The sequence below is a fragment of the Battus philenor genome, unplaced genomic scaffold, assembly GCF_028537555.1.
Source record: "Battus philenor isolate CCGP_79_NKW_IND1 unplaced genomic scaffold, ilBatPhil1.0.hap1 SCAF_7, whole genome shotgun sequence".
In the NCBI taxonomy this organism is placed as follows: domain Eukaryota; kingdom Metazoa; phylum Arthropoda; class Insecta; order Lepidoptera; family Papilionidae; genus Battus; species Battus philenor.
This window is the reverse complement of record NW_027181737.1, coordinates 8,748,286-8,770,924: the sequence shown is the minus strand read 5'-3', so window position 1 is coordinate 8,770,924 and position 22,639 is coordinate 8,748,286. Positions and strand designations below refer to the sequence as shown.

The 22,639-nt window shown below is 32.5% G+C and overlaps 2 protein-coding genes across 2 annotated transcripts in view; both read left to right on the top strand.

Moving 5' to 3' along the window:
* The window catches only part of Syn (synapsin), a 68,974-nt gene extending 66,485 nt beyond the window's left edge, over positions 1–2,489 (top strand). The window contains exons 13-14 of the mRNA XM_068774571.1: positions 1,086–1,305; positions 2,278–2,489. Of these exons, the coding sequence (XP_068630672.1) occupies positions 1,086–1,305; positions 2,278–2,489 (432 nt within the window). The remainder of the gene's footprint in view (positions 1–1,085; positions 1,306–2,277) is intronic.
* Positions 2,490–10,087: 7,598 nt separating this feature from the next.
* Positions 10,088–22,329, top strand: LOC137931099 (uncharacterized). Its single transcript, XM_068774498.1, has 15 exons — positions 10,088–10,273; positions 10,835–10,932; positions 11,001–11,089; positions 11,475–11,627; positions 12,889–13,028; positions 15,708–15,833; positions 16,016–16,107; positions 16,201–16,294; positions 16,537–16,693; positions 16,968–17,139; positions 17,315–17,531; positions 18,700–18,789; positions 18,859–19,006; positions 19,532–20,023; positions 20,054–22,329. The coding sequence occupies exons 1-15, from the start codon at positions 10,088–10,090 to the stop codon at positions 22,327–22,329; spliced, it is 4,530 nt and encodes a 1,509-aa protein (XP_068630599.1).
* The last annotated feature ends 310 nt before the right edge of the window (positions 22,330–22,639 follow it).

The following is a 22,639-nucleotide window of genomic DNA, read 5'->3' as shown; positions in this document are numbered from 1 at the left end:
TTCAAATCTTCGATGTAATAATTTAAATAAGTTGAAGTAAATTCACTTGAAAACTTGAACGTTAATTCACTTGTTTATAACCAAAAATAAGTAATCGGTATGTATGTGTGTGTATTCGGGAGTGGGGACCTTCGACTTTAAAGATAGTATTAATACAACATGGTTAAAAAAAACAATACACGCATGGAACACATGTAAATAAATAAGCGAAATGACTAAGGAAAGATTTCATCGAATTATTTCCTTTTCACGGTCATAAAGCTTCAGTTAAATTATTCATGTGGAGTGGTACTCGTCATCTCACAAGACTTCGATTGACTCATGTCTTAATAGGCACTGAGGGTGTATTTCGACTAGGTGTGTATAGCATGACTGCATCGCATTCGTTTACACAGCTGAATCACCGGATCATGTTGGCACAACATAGCTGTAAGTACAATAGTCCGACGAATACTTTAACATTTATCAATTTAACTGGACAAGGAAAACTTAAGAGAACACAATTTTTGACATATAATTAAATTGTTGAAGTTTATAAACTTCTTCCGACACTCGAAGGAAATTTCTTACTGTTTTTGTAAACACCCTATTAGTTCCCGTAAATTTTTAAAAACCAAAGCATTTTCTACGCATGCCTTTTTCAAACGTTCGGCCAGGCACTTAGAATAATTCCAGTCAGATAACATCCAGCACGTTTCGTCAATTTCATTATGAAAACGGTTATTCCGTTAATAAAAATGGGAAATTTCATACATATATGAAGCAGGACGAAGCTGACTTTATAAAATAAAGCCTCAATAGAATGAACATAAATTCTACCCCCAGGTCATATGTCCGTCGCGTGATAAGTCCCTAACGATTTTTTTTTAAATAGATAAAGCAATATAAGTACAAAATTTTTTGATATAATACGCTTTTTATTTTACAGCTAGGTGTTTTATTTAACTTTTAGGCGGATTGTCTAGAAAATTTTTAAATTTTTTTTTCATCGTTACATTCCTCGTGCTTTAACGAAAGGTATATCTTATTAATTTTACAACAAATTTGTTCTAAATTCATTGTGATTTACAAAGTACACTTTGCAGGCTGTTTGCCGTCCTGGGATCACTAAGACCGCTTCGCGAAGCTCGGTTTCTGGAAGTGGAGCTGCTTCTCCGGAAGAACGCTCTAGCAGTGCAGGCCCACCTAGCGTGCCTCCACCAGCGCCTCTCGCCACCGCCGCAAGCATCGACCGTCCTTTGCCACCCATACCCGCTGAGCCTGCACAGCCGCCGCCGCCGCCTCTCGCAAGACGTGACTCGCAAGGTGATTATATCAATATCGAACCTTTAAACCAACACCCGATTGCATTGCATTAAACAAAAAAAATATTGTCAATGCTGAAATCCACGTTCTATCCTAAAGGATCCCAAGCATACACAATTGATTATAGATTTCCTGCATTGATTGTCGATTTACAAATAAATAGTTAACGCCAAACGAATACAATTTTTTTCCAATTAATCTTTAGCTCTGTCAAAATGGTATACTTAATCAATTTCTCGTTATTGTTGTAACTTTTCGTGAGGTCCAAATCGCATATCTTCTTTACAAATAATTAAAGATAAACGTTTTTTGGAAAATCAATTCAAAGATGTTATAGTAATCTTTCTAAACCTTTTAAAAAGAAAAGACGTATTTATTATATATTTATATACATAACAAATATTTTTTTTCTTTCTCTGTTTAAAGTTCATTCTGCTAATAACCAGAAGGTATATTTTTTTTAGTAATATTAACATATTTTCTGCGGACTAAGAATCTAACTTCTGTAACACAGGAGTAAAGTTGACCACAGAAGTCAGAGGACTACACAAATTCGCCAATCCAGTAAAATAGTAGTAAGTAGCGACTCGAGCCATGGCTACCCAGGGCGCCCTCGAGCTTTGCCATTTTAAAGGAGGTTCTAAGCTAGGCGCCCTCTGTGCCCCACAAAAAAATTCAGAATGTTTTTATTAAATTAAGGATTTACATGCATTTTTGAATCGTCAATTATTTTAATATTATAAGTGGTTGCTCATTATTATATCAACCAGTTAAATGAATCAACAAACCATATTCCACGCCTTTTATTCAACTAAAAGCTCTTCAATGGTATAATAAGACTAATTTCATAATATACTTTTAATTTTAGATTTAAAACTAAGAAAAATAAGGTGGAAAATATAATTAATTAAATTATGTACATTATTATGTTAATTTTACAATCGTTGTTTACGTCTGCGTTTGATTTCACAGCATCTCAATCGTCCACCGTTTCATCGGTGTCGGCGGCCCCGAGCAGCGCTAGCAGCATTGCGCAGGCTGCGGCGCCTGCGCCCTCGGGTTCCTCCAGCGGACGAGGTGGTTTCGCACGACAGGGCTCACTAAGCGCGACGCTAACCGAAGACGCCGAGGATACCATGAAAAACCTTAGAAAAACTTTCGCCGGCATTTTTGGAGACATGTAAAGCGAAATAAATGGTATAAACAACCGGTCACATAACATCAAAATCATTCAGGTCCGGACTGACCGAAACAATTCATTGTGCGCCTAAAATTTATTTATTCAAAGAAAAAAAGTAAAACCATTTTCAAAAATAAATGAGATATCATTAAATTCATGCCAATTTAACGTAACTTTTTTATGTATAACTAGTTCGTGTTTAAAATCAGTCAGTTAATGGAATTGCATAACCATCGATTATGAAAGTACATTAAATTGATTTCTTATGCAAGAGTAAGGGTATTTAAACTTTGAAATCATGCATTTTTTATTGAAAAGAATATTTTAACATCTCTTGAACACTATCTCACTTCACTCATTAATCTCAGTCCGGTCCTAAACTTATCGAGCACATAACGTAATGATAATAAACAAAATAATACAATAAGAAACGTTGACGTACATTTAATATTGTTACCATTAATTGTTGATTATGATTAAACTAAAAAATAAAAAGCAAAACCCATTAATATTTAGAAGTATCAATTAAACCACACCTGGATTTGTTTCAGTGCTAAATGATGTCCTTATATTAATGATACTGTTGAGACAAAAATGTTAAGAATAGCTTTTAATATAAATAACATTAGATTTACAATAAGTTTAAAATTAAAACAAATCAACTGAGCTGCATTGTGATCGAACCTCGCTACCATGACGGCGGTGCCGTACACGTAGTTTATCTATCACTGTCTTCTCTTAGACACGTTTCTTCCGTCGCCGCAACTGCGTAGAGAAGCGGCGACCACGCTAGCACAATTCAGTTCCTTCATTGTTATCAAATGTATAGTGTAATGCTAGATTTCTAATAAGCGCAACACTGCGTATCTTCACATTCCAATTGTCATACATTACCTCATAGAATATAAAACTTTACATAAATCAAACAAATGTACTTCAATTCGTTTCATGTATTGTTATTCGAAATAAATGTTAAAATACTTACAGATAAAAAATATTAAATTGAAATTAAATTGTAGTTTTGAGTATGACATTGAAAACAGACCTTAAAGATCATATCGTAACTTTTTTTTATAATTTCGTAAGTAATTGAATTTGATTATGTTACAAGTACGTTACATCTCATTAACGTTTTATTAGTATAAATAAATAAATTAATTAGCTTAATAATGTCACGACTAAATTTACAACATCCTACATTAATATAATGTGAGATGGAAATTGGTAACAAGGAGAAAGAATTATAAACAAATTAATAACTCAATCTTAAATTACAAACCAAATAAAACAAATATTATTTCTAAACAACATAATTTGGAAAACTTTGGTTATATCAGAATACTGTTGATAAATTATACATACATTATGAAATATACCACCGTCATTTCATTATCGTAACTTGAAAAGGTTTCAAAAATAGAAACAGCGAAGAACGTAGTCGTACCAGTGGTAAATGAGAGAGTAATGTATTGTAGATTACTTTTGAGGAATGGCGTGAGCAATTATATAATGGACAATATTATTAAAAGCAAATATAATCCACATTTTATATAATCTAATTACTAGTTATATTTCGTGAATAAATACGAAGAAAGGCGTTGTTATCATCATCTATCTATAAAAATTATTTCATCATTCTTTCTTATTCGTTTAAAATATATCTGCCAGTAAACAGTATTAAATTTGTTGCAGTAAGTTTAAGTATAGTTTAATAATATTACAACCGATTGATTTCACACAAAAACGAATTACTTGATATAAATCTTAAATTTAATTTAAAGCAAATCGGCTAAAACAGAATACAAAAATCATATGTTTGGAATAGAGTAACCATTACGCGGTATTGTATTTCATCATAATATATTGTATGTTTTTTAACACAAATCTCAAATTTAAAGAATGACTTAAATTTCTGCGAATGCAAATCAAATTAAAATTCTCTGTGCAGATACATTTAAAACTTATGTGCTTTATATGTTCATATTATTGTTTACATATTTTTAATTAAAATGTTGCGGTTGAAAGTTTAAGGAAAGGAGTATTAATGTTGATATCTATTTAATCTTTATAATACGCTTCACTTATATAACCAGTTACATTTTGCATTCATCCTACTGTAACATTACTATAATCTGTAGTTTATCAAGTTATAGTCTTCATCTATATATATATATAATATTAAGTACTAAGATATTAGACAGATAATTGTTTTCATGCTAAACATATTTTATTTCCGTGACGTGTTATAAAACACGAGTTCTATAGCTCTTGTTATTGTAGATTTTACAACGAAATAAGTCTATGTGTGTTAATAGATCAATAAATAGCATAATAAACTTGAATTATATATCTCTCTGTTACCTTGAAGTTATGAAGGTATTTGCTGATAAGTCATTTTCACAGCATGATTTTGTCACGTAGTTTGTCTTTATATATTTGGAAAAAAAAAATCAGGTTAGACATGAGTTAATATTAATTTACCGGTTAGTCAACATTATGAAAAAAAAATAGTTTCATTTAGTCTATTACACGTTGAATAACTTATAGAATAACCATATAAATATATAAATTATAAACGCTGTTGTTGTTGTTGCTAAACAAGTTATACAAATTGTGTACTCGTGGAAATAACTCGATTGTGGCGATAAATTCTGCATATTCTTAATCGTAACGAAGTAAAGATCGGCAGTTTTTATCGTGTTCAATCTTTTTCCCACTACATTATATTAACCAAAATACATTGTGTGTCACGTTTGTAATACAAGATAATGTTTTTAATTAAAAACTTAATAGCTTTTAACCTTGTCCATAAGGGTGTCCATCAACTGTTATTGTTTCTGAACAAAATTTATTACATCGAATTGTACACTGCTTGTAATACCGACGCATATATATAACTTCTAAGCGTGGCACACATGTTCGTTCGAATGTACTATTTTAATGGAATTTGAATGCATGTTAATCTATACTATAATAAATACCTCTTTTGGTAAGTCGATAATGGTTTGTTTTTATTTACCCATGAAATTACTACCCTTTGTCTATTACTAATGAACACATTCTTTAGATATAAAATAAACTTACTTTACCTATTCTTTTATATTTTTATGTTTATTTTTACCGTACACACACGTTTACAATATGTGGATGTAGAAACTCAGTGTTTATTACTAAACTATCAAATACCACGTGATAAACATCATTATTGTTTTTAAAAACAATCAAATTTGTTTAAAAATCTTTAAATCCTAGAATTATTAAAATTATTCCATTAAAAAGTTTTAGTATCCATCAAGAAAAGAGTTGTGTCTAATTTATTACCAAGACAATAAAATGGTCAAAGTGAAAAAAAAACATTCTAAATATTTATTAACTTTTTTATTACTAAGATTTTATTGTAAGAAAAATAAATTGTTTGAACTAATTTGTAAACAGAAAATTATAATCATTCGACTTTAAATGTCATAGTTAATGGTTAAAAAAATTACAACGTTAAATACTAAAATCTAAATACTTGTAAAACTAAACATCTTCAAAAGTTAATGATGTCCTCAGCATTAGTTGTTTATTTTAGAGCGATTATTGTTGTAAAATCGACTCTTTTTTGTATGAGTTAAGAGTATCCAACAGGATCCATTCCGGTGTTGAGGCTGTAGTTACGGTACATGCCAGCGGCGGCAAGGCGGTTTGTAAAGGTCTGGCCCGCAGGGTAGAATACCGAAGGAACTGAGTGGATTCCTAAGATTTACATAAAATATTAAAACAACTTTAAAAGGTTAGGAAGAAACGCCTGAAAGTGTCTTTTTTATTAGTATTAGTAAAAATGGGCCAAGATCTATTTTACTAACAATGAAATTCTTACATACATAATCAGATTTATATACTAACATGTACAAATTCTTAAAATGCATCCCCATAAATTCCTGTGATTTGTAAAGAAATAAATTTAAAAACTAAAACTCATAAAAATCTTATTAGTGACAAGTTAGTTTTGTTAAGTTGATAATAAATCTTGAAAATGAATAGAATTGCTCTGAGATAAGGATATTGTGAAAGTGATTACAAAATAAAATGTCTGATTTCATAGTGCGTTAGAAACGCACCTAGATTGAGGAGCTTACAACAAAAAACCCACGTAGCGGAAACAAGGCAACCTCTTGCAGAGTTTCATCAAAATCTAGTTTCTAACAAATTTGCATTTCTTGCATTCTTATGACATACAAGTAATCGTTATGATTCTTAATGAATAATATGAATTAATGTATAAATAGTAAAAGCGCTTAAATATTTTTTAATTATGGAAAACTAGATTTTGGTGTTTTACAGCATTATGTAGGATCCAGGTTTATGCCAGACATTGGGCGACAAAGGTTAATTGATATCGCATTTGAGACATTATTTGTAAAATTGTCTTTAAGGGTATATGGGCATGTTGTTAATAAATGTTATGCAAATTCGATATTTATCATCGTCCGAGGAAAAGTTAGGTTACTTCCAGCAAATAAAACTAATGACTAACCTTCATATTTCTTTATTCAACATTATTCATTACGCAACTAGTTATTCCAAATCATATATTTATTTAGGAGCGTATAAAATTAAACTACCTAAAATAAACTAAATTATTCCTAACGTAAAATCAATTTCAACTTATATAAGTAATACATTCACATGTTCAGAGAATAGTTGCGATACATGCCAGCCGCTGCCAAACAGTTTGAAAATTCCTGGCTCTTTGGAAAATAAACTACTGGCACTGTATGAATACCTAGAAGAGATTATAATTTTTCTCTGAATTTGTTTAATTTTGAATAACAAAATTCCACTCTTGACATATCACATGTTTTATAAAATACATAGTAGTTGATCAATAATTGACAGATACTTTAGAACTAAATTGATTGACGAAGGACAGTATATAGTTTGATTGAATAGTGATGTGAAAACTTTAAAGGGGCGAATTTATTGTTTATTTGTTAGCAAATTACTTTAAAACGGTTACATCAATTGACAATTACCCCGTATAATGTAATGACTAAGTTACATTATTTTTTCTATTGGAACGCGACAGGCCTATAGCTTCTGGCAGTAAAATGTCTGCAGGGACATATTGTATAAATAATATGTATAATTGGCTTCAATATGTAATAATCCTAATTTTGTGAAAGCTTTTTTTTTGCTAAATTATCTTTATTTATTATTTCCAAATCATAGCTTTTTGGACAAGGGTTGACAATTCATCGATTGACAGCAAATTCTTTACGGTACCTTTAAAGCTTTTACCTTTAAACAATCACCCTGTTTATTCGATGCGGTAAACCACCTTTTTATTTGTAGAAAAACAAAAGCCTGTCAAGTAAAAAAAGTTAATAATTAAGAATTGATAAAATTACCCGGAGGATACCATCCATATTCACTAGCCGACGTTCTGTACAGTGGATGTTGCTTACTTGTTTGGCACCCATATCCATTGAACCAATCTAAGGAAAAACGAATTATCTTTTAAAAAGGTTGAAAGTCGAGTGGCGACTATGAGCCGGTAGACGCGGCATGACACGACAGTCACGGTCGCGGACAGTCGCAAGACGCAGGCAGCGCAATACTAGTTAAAGATGCGATCTTTTAAGATGGCATAAGCCATGCCTTGGGCGACTATCGGCTCACATGAAGAAGACGTGTAAGTTGTTTTTAGCTATACTTATATATATAAAAAATAAATTAAAAACAAATTTTGTTATTTTTATACCATGCCCAACATGTATTACAAAAACCTTTGGTACGCTATAGACGTGAGACCTGTTTTCGCTATACTGTAATGCCGATTTTTATGAACTGCCTAACTTTTAGAGGATCAGTGGACCATGATACGCATGTTTAAGTGAATGTTTTGACGCAGGCTTTTGGTTACCTAATCGATACTTTTTACCCGCATGTAATGGTAAACGGTTCTGGATCAACGGACGGATAATCGATTACACATTACATTCACAAGGAAAATAAAGGCATCATATGTAATCGTGTAGGTTACGTAGTGATGATCAGACCTGCAAGCGCAGCATAGAACATCCACTAGGCGGATACTAGATCGTCGAAAGACTTTGGATGTCGTCGCTTACAAAAAGTTATGTCAAGCATTGGACGTCTTTCGGCTGAAACATCCGATTTTTGCAACCACAACTGTATTTATAAAATTGCAAAATGATCAACTCACATCCATTTGGAACTTGTTCAAAACTTATTCATACACTGATATTAAATTTGAAGTACAATTGAAACACTTACGAGGATATTCAAATCTTTTTGGAAGATTGCATGTGACAAACATATCAGACGTTTTAATGTCAGGCTTTTTTATCTCATTCAGTAAACCTATTTTATCAATGCATGTTGCCGAACAAAATCCTGGTGAGGATTCTTTTTGAACACCGGTCGTTCCAGAATTTTCTTTATCACTCATTGTCCTGTAAAATAAAATGCGTTTTATGTGGCGACAATCAACTAGGAAGGATAAAAAGACTATCAAGAATGTGTTTACGTTATTATGTTCCCTTGGCAACGAATAGACACATTTTATAATTCGAATTCTTAAAAGAAAAATGTTCGTGATATTTCTAAATGCTTAAAAGTATGTTAAATATATTTCTTTATTTTTTTTAGGAAATTTAGGTCAGAGGAAATGTTTGTGATAAAGAGAAATATTTCATAAAAACTTTTAAAACAACTACCATTATTCCTGCAACGAGTTATTTACTCGCTTTTGCCTAAAGGTACGTCAGCATACAAACCTCTATCGACATTACTTACTGCTAATAGCAATTACTACATAGCATAAAATAGCATTTACTACAAAAAATAGTTACAAAAAAGTTTTCGATGGATTTGTATAACATAAACAGTATATTTCAAACGTCCATCAGATTCGGAATTATAAGTAACACAAAATAAATAAAAAAAACCAATAAGTACTCGTAATTTAATTTGACACGCTGGATGTAGCGAGGTATTCAGCAAGGTTATAGGATAATTTAGACACAAAGTTAGAATCAGTCGACCACGCGAAACAAGTACTCAATAAAAATTGTTCTATGGCAGGTAATGCAATAATACAGAAGAAAAATTCACTTTTACTGTATGCGTAACATTTTATCATTAAATAATGCTCTAGTTTATATCTATTTTTGAGGACATCTTATATTAAAAATTATTTACTGTAAGTTGCACGTCTCATAAAATATATATAAATGTAACACGGAGAAAATTTGCCTATTTTTTCAATTGCATAAAATTTTTTCAAAAAATATTAAAAATTTAACACCACCGCCACCAAACAAATAAAAAAGTTTTTTGTACGTTTAACTGTAACACATTGAAAATGCATTTGCGTGAATATATTAAAGTCTTATCAGCAGTATCGGGACGAACAGACAATGAACGAGCGGTTGACTATCGCACGCCATCCTGAACAACGACTTAGTTTTTAATTATAATTTACTCCGCCTTTACGCATCGCTCGACAATTCAGTTTTAATTTTGTTTTTGTCAAATTTATTAAACGTCTTCCATGACATTATTAATCAAATGTAAAAAATCTAAACCGCTATAATGAAAACAATAATAATTAATGAACCTATAAACTTAAAAGTTATTAAATATGAACTTAATTTTGATGTGTTAAATTCACCTGAATCAAAAATTGAGAAAAAACTTAAGGAGATTCGTGTGCCCCAGGTTAATTTTAAAAGACAATGTGCGGTTCCACCACCTCCTGCAATTAAAAATCTACAGAAGGTAAGCATATTATAATCGATTTATAAAAGATATTTAAAAAAGAATTTTAAAGTTCATGAAATCCATTTATCTACGAGATCGAATCAAAAGTGAGGAGATCTATAAATGAACGAAAGAACCGCCATAGCCCAGCAGATTGGCAATTGGAACTAGCAGGGAGCAGACCATACAGCTCGAGGAACAGATGGCTGCTGGGGGCTTAAGGTTTCGGAGTGGAGATAACGGACCGGCAAGCGCATCGCAGGACGTCCCCGCTCAGGAAGCGGACAGATGACCTCGTTTATATCGTTAGAAGACGCTGGATGTAGGCCGCTTCCTATTGGCCCTAATAAAAATCTATTAAAAGAGGCAGCAATCACGTCCAACAATGGCTAAAATGACGACGATGTTGATTTTGAACAAATAACAAAATTCGCAAAAGTTATCTGGATTTTTATTCACGTATCAAATGTAGAATATCATTTAAGAAGTATGAATATAGTGTATTTTCTAAAATGTGATTTAATTCAAAATGTAATGCATTTGTATCCATGAACAAAACATCCTGTTTATTAATTACAGAAGGAAGATATACATGGTCTAATTAACAAATTACTAGATGACATATACACAGACCGACGGGAATGGAGCAGAAATAGTGTCACTGACTATAACCAAAGGTATTTAAAGATTATTGCTAACGTACTGTCTTTTATAAATTTCAAATATAATCGGACTTTCTTTTCAGTTTAACTACAGTGCCATCTATAGCATCGTCTCAATCAAATTGTGATGATCAAACTGATGCGATTGAACGGATCTACCTAGAAGACTTGGGTAATATTTATTTCATGATCATAATTTATATATTAACAGGCAGGAAGTTCACTTGCAGGTACTATTAACATTTTCTTGTTCTGAAAAATATAGTGTTGTTATATTTTTGTAAAAATCGTCTAACAAATGCACAGATTAATCACTCGATTAACTTTCTGATCTTCATATTTCTAGTGTTTATTAAAATGATGAAAAGGTTTTAAGAAACAGGGTGCGCAATTTTATTTATAGCCCTAGAAGCAATATCTATTAATCTTATCAAATATAAAAATATAAATAAAGTTAAATATGTAGTTATCATAATCAAATAAAAAAAGTAATATAAAATTGAATAGTTTTTACAATATATTATAATTTTATTAATAAAAAAAAAATAACCTATCAGAAAAAGGTGACCTCCTGGAACAGTTGCACGAATGGAATAATAGACTTCGTATAATTGGAGAAAAGTTGGCAAGAAACTTACGGGCACGAGATCGGTTGAAAAGAGAACAGAAGAAGCTATGTGGTGCTTTCACCATCTTATTGAGGCATATTAGTACGTAAATAATTTTAACAAATCATTAATACAGGTAAAATGCAAGACAAACATTTTTTAAGCGATGCACGAAAATGACATCAAAATTATAAAATTTCATAACCTTTAGACACAAAAATGTATCACTTCTACCGCGTAGCTTCCGAAAATAGAAAAAGACAAATCTATTCAATGAAGCTTAAAATAATGTTACGCACATCTAAACTCGGAGTTAGTTGGCAATCTATGTACATGTGTCTGAAACTGACGTACACAGCGGCACGAAATCAATATGAAACGCACACTAAAGGCTCTAATGTAGCCGATGGCGCATGCTCAAATACATCTACCATGACACCCTATGTCGACATTCTAGCTTACTCTGGTATCGCTGTTGTCATACCATCGATTTGGTTTGAATTTCCGTGCAATGTTATAGTAGAGAGGGACAAACCCCGTTGCTTCCTTTCGCGACTTCCCCAGTAAACACCGCGTCAGCTGGTCGACAACATAGTTCTATATGAAATAAAGTTATTGGATAATATCAATTCACGATAACTTTTTTTTCAAAATTGTTGTGTGTTCGTTAAGTCTTTCTATCATGTCCTTATTATATCCGCGAGCGAGCGTGTCCTATGCCCGCAGTGTCACTGCGTCGAAATAATGTCAAATACGTAACTAGTGATTAGTGCATTTGGTAAAGACATGTATTTACTGTCAAATGTGTTCCCCGTGCAGGACAGATGAGTGCAATTTTAAACTCCCTCAGGAACTTAGCCGGTTCTTCGAGGTCTAATCCAGGTACAGGCACGTCGCAGAAAAGAAATCTAGAGAACAATATATTTCAATGTTGTTGGTTGCTTCATTATTGCTGTTTAACCTCATCAGCAGCTATGACAAAGTGAATGTATTCACAATGTGAATTAAATTTAATTTAGTTTGTTTAATAGTAAGTGTATTGGATTAGGAAACCCTAACAGCCGTGAATATTAATAAAGTTAAACCTAAATTACATTTACCAATACTTTAAGTCCATAACAGTTACCTTATGTCGAGTATCCCAAATGTTTGAAAAAAAAAACTTTTAGAATCGTTAATAAAAGTAGTAATATACAAATTAATTTAGATGAATATTTATGTTTAAAGCTAATGTCAAAATTATTTTCTACGCGTGAATACTAACATTATTCGAGATTATTACTTTAGCAAGACATTGCATTGTTTTTTAAAAATTCAGTATCGCTTAAACGTCGTTTTTGATACATAAAAATTATGTTATTAGCTGGAGATACCAGTGCCCGATTTGGTATAACACCGAGTGGCAGTGAAGGTCCCGGAGAGGGAGGATTTGCAGAATGGCTCCATGCAATGAAACTCGTGGCGCGTCTGCCTGCAGGCGTTCCACAACATTTCCGAAGAAAGGTATCGATTTAGATTATTTAATTATTTAAACATTTATCACCAAAATAATTTTGCTCATTAATAGTAAACAAAACATGTATATTCAATAGTGAAAAAAAATCTTAATATCATTAAAGATTAAAGAGATATATTTAGATTAAGCTTCAAAAATATTTACACTAACGATTAAGCGTAACGTATAAAACATAACATTTATGCAATACATAGAATAACGCAATATTAATGTCAAGAACACATACATTAAACGGTGAAGCGAACTAATCAAGGTATTTGTTCTAATAATCAAATTCTAAAAGTGTACTGAACGGTCCAATTACAGGATCGGTAATGTTCTCGAAATTTGAGTTAAACATCATCATTATTTCATTCGTAGGACATGTACTGAGGGACATAAGTCTCTCCCATGTGTTTTTAATAAGACGAGTAGGAAGTGAAGTATATTCAGCGTCTTCCTAAGTCCTTAACAGGTCGTCTATCGTCCACTTTGTGGGCAGAAGTCCTATGTTGCGCTTGCCGGCCCGTGGTCTACACCTCAGTATCTTAACAACCCAGCGGCTATCTGTTCTGCGCGCTATGCGCGCTATTGTGCTAATAGAAGTTTTCTTGACAACATTCGACAAAACTTACACAAGAACCAAAGTAACTAAAATATTTCATAAATAAAATGTTACAAAAATCTCTCAGCTTCAACTATATTTACTTTAGGCTTATTATCAAAGTGTATGTTTAATTTCACGAAATACGCTAATCTAGTAAATTATTTAACATATTTAATTGACCTATGCAACTCATTTGTTCTAATTATATGTACCCGCTTAATGCTCAGTTAGTATATTTAAAGTTACAACGCCGATCACGCAGCTAAACGTTTCGATAGAACATTTTTATCGATATTATCTTAATATGACATGCAAGTGGTCTAAACAGGGAAGGCCTTATCATATTTATCTGACGAATAGCTTTTTGAGGCGCAAGTGTTTCGCATCAAAAACGAATGTTACGTCACGTATGTTTATTAAAAAACTAGATAAAGCTTTATCAATACGGTTCTAATAATTCTGTCAGTAATGACTCGTTAGATTTTGTAATATATGTGTCGAGGGCCCGATTTTTAACCAATATTTATGTAAAATATGTTTCAATTATTGTTCTTGAATATTAATAATACGCAGTTTTCGATATTTTTAGGCGCTCTGTGCTTATAGTATAAATCTGTAACGAAAACAAAAATAGAGGAACCATTTCAAAGAGTTCCGTATTTTTGTGGAAAAAATGTTTTCAAAAATAGAATACCCTACTATTTTTGCTTTTCATTATAGTCAGCTTAGGAATAAATGTATTTATATTACTAAATATCAGCAAAAAAATAAAACTATTAATAATAAAGAGACGTCAGTTTTATTATACAATTCAATAATTCGATCTTTAACGAATATTCAAGTTAAGGCTAATCTTTAATAGATTTTAAAAATCTTCAAACAAGTTTTGTATTTCCTATTTTTGTTTACACCGTTGAATATTACGGAATTTTGAGAGCTCTTACAATTAATAAAAGAAATTGTGATAGCGATGTGATTACGTCATCAAGATAATCATTCCAGTCTCAGGACATAGGCTTACCCTATAGATGTTAATGTCCACTTTTCTGCGGATCTCTTCATTTGTGATTCGATCCCGTAGAGAAATCCCTAGCATAGAGTATAGAGCTATATATATTGCGTCAGCATATCTGCAATGTGATGCCGACCGTAAATTACAGCTTGTCCTCCTGCTATTAATAAACTGCCAGTAAAATTATTAACCAGGCGTTGAGCAGAGAAAACAAACTTTTATGTACACTCCAGTAAAGTTTTTTAAAGCTTATTATTAAATACTTTTTTGTGAAAGCATCTAAAGAACACACTTGGAATTTGAGTCGTTGTCATAAGAAACTATAAGAGTCGGACGACCCTGTTGACCCTCTTTTCATTAAAGAACTCTTTACAAGACGTCCCTTGTGACTTAATTGCCCAAATCAAAGCTAGGGTATATTGTGACCATTTATAGTTCTTATTTTTATCAGTTTATATACTTCCCCTTTTCGATGTATATACGATGTAATAACCTTGTTGACTAAAATTTTAACCAAAATGATATTACAGTCAGACAGTTCTACAAGAAAACAATATTCTTTAACATTTTTCTATACCTAGGACTTGACTTTATCGAGTTTTATCTATATCGACATTAACTATAGGTTCTCGGATAATGTTCAAAAAACTCTTTTGGATAGATTTAAAAACCTAATCATAGAACGTTTTTATACTAAGAATTACCAAGCTTTAAATGACTCCGTAAAAAATAGCACGCACACCTTAATAATAATTTGCTCTAATTTGTTCCTTCGGACTATTTCAATTTTAATTAAATGTATAATATGACATACTTTTAAAAAAGCATATAACCCCGTTGAGATTAATTCGCTAATTCGTCCATGTTGAATAAAGAATTTTTGAATAAAAAAAGTAATTTTTATAATTATAAATCATTCATTTTTAAAAGTCATTGGAATTTGCTATACTTTTAACTACCAATCACAACTATTGATTTAAACCATCTAACGTACATAAAATACATGTAAAGTTAGTTGTTAATGCGATAAAGAACAAAAGATTTATTGGACGGTATTTATTTTCGCAGCTATGGCTTACATTGGCGGAGCGACATTTGTCATCAAGAAACATCGACTGGGTTGTAGCAGAAAGGGCTTGCTTCCGTGGTACCGCCCAACCCGAAGACACAGAACTTGGAGCCCAAATTATTAAAGTAAGCACTGAATTTATTAGCAGTAAAATTTATTTTTTAGCAAATTCTTGAATACCTTTTCACATGAAAGTAAGTGGTAAAAAACGAGTTATGACACAAAACTCTTAGTAATATTTGACTATTATATGTTAATTTTATACAATTTTTTATATATATTATTTAATTCAATAATTTTATTACAGGACTTGCATCGTACTGGCTGTTCACTTTTCTGTGGAGCTGAAGGTCAAAAAAATCAAGCGATGTTGAGGAGAGTTTTATTAGCATACGCTAGGTATAATTTCCAAACGTATAGTTAGTGAATGCGATCTACATGGTAATATTGTTATTTATTATAATAATCACAGCCATGTTGATGAATTTGCAGGTGGAATAAGGATGTAGGATACTGTCAAGGCTTCAACATGCTAGCAGCGATTATATTAGAAGTAATGGAAAAGTCGGAATCTGATGCTTTAAAGGTAATTTTTTTTTCAAATTTCAATGTGTTTTAGTTAAATGATCTCCTGATAAATCCATCAAAAAATTACTATTTACAAAAACATGAATATCGAATTTAATGTCTTTGAAAAATTGCATGTATTGAAAACGGGATAGTCAAATTAATCAAATTGCCTGCAACTTCAAGTTTAATTTCCGAATGCTCTTGTTAGTATGTCCCTCTCTAATAGTTTGTTATAATGACAATATATTTTGGTTACAGGTAATGATATATTTAGTGGAAGCTGTATTACCGGAGGGATACTTTGCGGACGACTTGCGGGGACTCTCTGCTGATATGGCAGCTTTTAGAGATCTTCTTCAATTACGGCTGCCGAGACTCGCGTATCATATGGATCACCTCCAAAGAATATCAGACGGTATTTTTTTAGAATTTACTGTACTCTCTTTCTTACATGATGCAGTTGACATGACTAATGTCAAATAATAACTTATGGCAAGCTATGGTCTGATAAGTATTTATTAGACATAGAACTATATTACACGGATCAAAATTTATGTTAACAAGATATACAATTTTTAATGAAATTAAGTGTAATTAAACGACAATCTATCTAAGATTTTTTTTTTAAAAATCGTTTTGCACATAAAAAAACTTGAATAAATATGTTAGAATTGTATAATAAGTTTCAGGTGGTGGTATAGAACCTCCTCTGCCGGATGTCTTTACAATGCAGTGGTTTCTTACTTTGTATGCTACTTGGTTACCGCGAGAGTCATTGTTAAGAATCTGGGACCTCATCTTCCTCGACGGAAATGAAGTACTGCTGCTCACTGCACTTGCTATTTGGGACATGCTAAAAGAGTAAGTACGTCATATATGTACATTAAAATAGAATTTTAAGCATAGTAAAATCCCTTCCATCGCTTCTTTATCACGGACAACTGTGTCTTCCCTCAAATTGACGCTATATTGAAAAGTTTTTTTTTTGCCATGATGATGCACATTACACATCCTTAATACATTTTTTCCTTTCTAGTCGTATTCTGTCAGCGCGATCTGCAGATGAATTCTATAGCTGCATGGGGAGTGGCGTAGGCGCAGTGTGGGAAGCCGGGGAAGGTCTAGTGGCTAGAGTGGTTGCGTTTGGATCCGCACCCGAATTGCCCCGACTCCGAAGCCAGCACAGATATAGAGTGGCACCACCAGCTCCCCCAACTTCGGCTCCTGTCTATCATCCTCCTTTACAATCGGCGGTAAAGTGTATTCTGTAAAATATTCTCAACGTACTTTTTAGTTCCACTGTTTAATCTTGCATAGACAAAACTTTTAACACATAACTTACTAAAATGCCATCATCGCACATGAGGTAAACAAATTCGCAAAAGATCCAGCTAGGTAGATAACAAAACAAGTTAATAAGTTCTTCACGTCTATTTTAATTTTGAATTTTTCTCGTTACTGACATTTTGATTTGTATCTACTAATAATAACGTTTTATATATCTTACTATTATTTTTATTTTCTTATTGACCATTTATCTTATATCTATATATTTAGCTTATATTTAATGCTTAATATGCTAATTTATAATATGGTTTGTAATACGTATTACTTATTAATTACTATCAATAATTTCCCTCGCTTAAAACACTATGAAATTAATTAATTAATACAAAAATTTGAATTTTTGTATGATGACCAAAAATGATGTATGTTTGTGAAAATTTCGAAGGATATTTAGAAATTCGACTATAAAAGAAATACTTGTCATTTGTGAATTGACCAGCTCATTTTCACAAATCTTGAAGCTCGTTTACCATCAAGTTAAACTAACAAATATAGGAGTGGGCCACGGCGCTTGCGATGTACATAATTTCCTGTGTAGGCTATCATAATTTAATATGTCCGCTGTTTCCTATACAAAGACAGAGATCGACCAGGTCTAAGTATATAGATATGGTTTATCACTTCACATATTTTTGTCGCCATATAATGAGCAGAAGCACTAGCGGTGATAATGTTTTCACCATTGTAGTTTACTGTTGTTACTGGAATTTTGATACTTTACGATTAGGGTTCTCTATCATAATATGAAACACTGTTTTGTTAAGTGAACCGCAAGGCATTTTCTGACAAAATAACACGGGAATAATAAAAATTGTTCCGACAGTCGCGCGGCGTATGTATAACACTTTGTGGTGACGTTTGTCAACGTGGTATCCTGTTGCGGCGGCTTTCTTGAAGGCGAGTCGCATGTCGAACAAAACGATTGTTCTCTTTTTGCTCAAACCGTGTAGGTCTCGGCTCGCAGATTAACAATTGTGCGATTGTATATAGTTTCTGTCTCATGTAAGTGATAACCAGTTTCTTTTACATTTTATTTAAAGGGAAATCATAATTATCTTAAGTTTTTTTATGTAGATGCAGTCGGTGACGAAACGCGGTTTACGCCTCTTTTATTCAGAAGATGAAGATTCTAGTGACGATGGGAATAAGATGGCGTTAGCTACGGTAGGTAAACAACATAACTCATTAAATTTAACATTTATGTACGTGTTAAAAGAAAATTTTGTCGAACAGGTCTTCCCTAGACGTGAGGAGAGATCTGGTACAGGAGACAGATTATCACTAGATATTGGAGCTCTAAAACGTCAGTATGCTCGTCTACGAGAACGGCAAAGGCAAGCTCATGTCATTTTAGCAGCTGCTTGTGCTCGTCATGCCGCAGGTATTTCTATTCATTTCATCTTGCATAGACAATACTTTTAACACATAACTTACTAAAATACCATCATGAGGTAAACAAATTCGCAAAAGATCCAGCTAGGTAGATAACAAAACAAGCTATTTTTAAAAGGCCCTTGATTGTAGTGCGGGGGTAAGCAAGCTGTCGTTTGTGAGCTACATGTATGTTCCTTGATGTCTACTTTCTTGTGGCTCTGTCTGTGTAAAATGCTTAGAGCAGTCTGTTTTTATATCACAAAGACAAAATTGACATAATGTAGGTAGCCACATATTTAAGTTTTTTCAATACTGATGTACCACTATCGGAAATTAGCGCTATGAACATTTTTTTTAAATTTCAATCGATTACATTTTGTTTTTTATTTGTACAGTTACTTTGGGATGTATTGGTTTGTCGATCCCTGTTATATAAAAATGAAATATTACTGTTCAATAATATATTGAATGCATATTACATCTTGTATATGTTCACTAAAAACTTTTTGATGTTTATTTCACCTTATTTCAGTTGGAGTTCCTACGTCACCGACATCTCTCACAGTAAATAATCTTTTGTTGGGTAAAAGTGCAATAGTTAGCTCTAGAGGTCGTCGACTTGGCCCTCCGCCTGGTGCGATACCACCATCTCGAGCATCATCATTAAACCACGAAAAATCTGATAAAAAAACGAGTATTGCTCCAACGGATACAATTAGTTGGCAGGAAGAAAAAACTCGAAAATCTTTTATTAGACGCAACTCACTTAAATGGAAAGATATTAAGAAAGAAAAGCAAACACAAAAAAACAGAAAAACCTCCATAGATTTAGATGAAGTGGGTGACGGAATAATAGTATCAGAAGTAGAAGCCAACGAAATGATTGCCTCGTTACGGTCCCGAAGTACTAGCGAATCTTCAACTTATTCTACTCATTCTGCTTCTAGTACAGATACTAGCCTCTGTGATGAAAATGAAAAGGGTAGTGATTCTGACCAAGATTTACCAAATATCGACAAAGGTAGTAATGGCACAAGCATGAAAGATAATACAGGCCAGACTTTTGTACCAAAGGATCATAAGAATGTACCCTCTGCAGCAAAGGATACAAATACATCATCTACAATTCAAGAAACAAAATTTACAAATACGGCGAGACCAATTAAAAGTATTAGCGATTACCTTGATTCTGAAGCTGGTGAACCTCTTCGTACTTATTTAGATGGTTTTGATGCTAAATTTAAAAATTCTGTAAGTTGTGAGAATCTTAATAATAAGCCTTTAAAAAAAATTAATTCTTCGGCCCCAATTTCTCCACAGGTTAAGTCAGAAAAAAATGAAGTATTACAAAGATTAATTAAAACTAATAACGAAGTTACAAAAGCCCACGAATTTAATAGACCAAAAAATCTTTCAAAAAGTAAAAATTTTACTGAACTAAGTCCCATTGATTTATCACCTTGCGATTACATTGATGAGTGCATGTCGCCTTTCAATTATGATTTCGGGTCAAAATTTACTAAAATATCTCCTTCGAAGCTTGAAGTAAGTTCAAGACCTCCCGATATTATTGACAGTTTGACAATGTATCCTAATTTCGTTCCTGACATAGATTTATCTGACAAAAATGTGTCAGATATTGAAAGTCCTCCGCGAAGTCCTGATGCAGAAAGTATCATTGTAAGCGAAGATGAACCCCCAATTCCCCTTAAAATAGATAAATATTTCGAACACAGTCCTGAGTTTTTCGGAGCGCGAGTAACAGATCCCAATAATTTGGAGATTCCAAATAGAAGACCAACAAAAAGACAATCTCGACAACCTAGAAAACCAGACTCACTGACTCTGCAAACAAGCCATAATGATAGTATAATGAAAGATGAAGTTGAAAGAGCATCATCATTACCTCAAAGTCAAAGTTTTCGAAAAGATGATGTTTCGGGTCACACTGTAAAACCAGAATCAAGAAACCAAAATAATGTTAATAACACAGAAATAAAACATACAGATGACCACGGTAAAACTACTGTTACTAACGATGTAAAAAAAACTTGTAAAGATTTGGGTAGTATATCACCTAAAGAATACTTTGTTAGATCTGGAAGAAAAAATAGTGAAAGAGCGCTCCAAATAATTCAAGAGAATTCACAAATATTAAGTCGCATTTTAACAAAACAACATGTAAATAACTTACAGACAAATGGTAATCAACTTCAATCCAAAAAATATGCTGAAAACGCAACACAAGAACAATGTAATGTGAACACAATTGCCGCAGACAAAATTAGCGGACATAAACAAATTGATTCGCCATTATTAAAGGAATCAACTTCCGATTCTTTAATCGGTTGCATTAGAAGACATCCTAAAATGGAGGCAAGTGAAAAAAATGATTTTCAACGAACTAGACCAATTTCTATAGACGATCCTTTTTCGTTCGAATTAAGGAAAGTTTTAAGTAGAAACGAAGAAGTGACTGCAAAAAATAATAAAACTCCTAGTAGTGAATGTCTCGGAAATCAAACTGATTTATACGGCTGGGAAAATAAGGGGTTTTTGGCAAAGTGTGAACTTAAAAATATTTCTGAGAAATCTGAAAATATTTTCGAAATAAGCCGAAAGAAACCGGGAAGTTCACCAATTAAACCTGACTTTACTCAAGACTTAATGCCTTCAGAATCACGATGGTCACGGCACTCTTTTTCCGGTGATTCGAAGACATCAGTAACTTTACCATCTTCAGGCGCTAGAGATGTATTATCTTCTTACGAGCGCCATTATCTTTCGGATGCCTACGACTGCAGTTTCTCGAGTAAATACAATGATCTCTTATCCAAAACTAATGACATTTGTACTAAAACTACTGACAAAGATCAAAAAAATTGTGAAAACTTTTTAAAAAGTGAAAACAGTCAAGATTTTACTCATCTGGTAACTTCTTCCATAAGTTTTACTTGCGAACGTTCTGTAGACGATGATTCTCCAATAGGAGCAAAAAGTAATTCTAGCGATACATTGTGTCAGATAACATCTTTGGACCAGATTTCTACTCCTATTTCTCCTAAAATATTTACAAATAGGGAATCCCCGATTCTTTCCAAAGATTATACCGATAAAATTGACAAAGCTACTATAGAATCAGATGATACCAGTAGTGCAATAACTTCTCTCATTGAGACGGATACATTATCTTCGTTATCTTATCCCCGTAGCCCATCATCCGGCTCATATCATCCGTTCCCAACACGGCCATCTATGAGGTTACCAAAAGATCTAGGTGTAAGATTAGGCATGTATCCCAAGGAAACCGTTCAATCTCCTCAAAAGTAAAAATAACGGAAATTTCTGAAATAAACTGTACAATTTTTTCACAACGTAATTCTATGTTTGTGATTTTACTTTTGTTGTTATGATTTAAAAAATACTATTTGGACAACCTGACTACAATCTAAAATGTTATCAATTTTTCTTATATTTACCTATAAATTGGTTCAATTAATATACATTACTATTTCTAAATTTCATTATATCACGTGTGAACGTTTGAGATTGGATCGCATTTAATCTTTATAATTGTAAATTGTTAAAGTTGTTGCCTCATGTCTTTGTTATTATCTTAGCTACATAATCTTAAAATGTT

Coding starts and splice junctions, on each gene's coding strand:
- LOC137931099 (XM_068774498.1), top strand. CDS start 10,088: ATGAAAACAATAATAATTAATGAACCTATAAACTTAAAAGTTATTAAA. Junction 16,694..16,967: donor CCTCCAAAGAATATCAGACG/GTATTTTTTTAG, acceptor AATAAGTTTCAG/GTGGTGGTATAGAACCTCCT. Junction 20,024..20,053: donor ACCAAATATCGACAAAGGTA/GTAATGGCACAA, acceptor AAGATAATACAG/GCCAGACTTTTGTACCAAAG.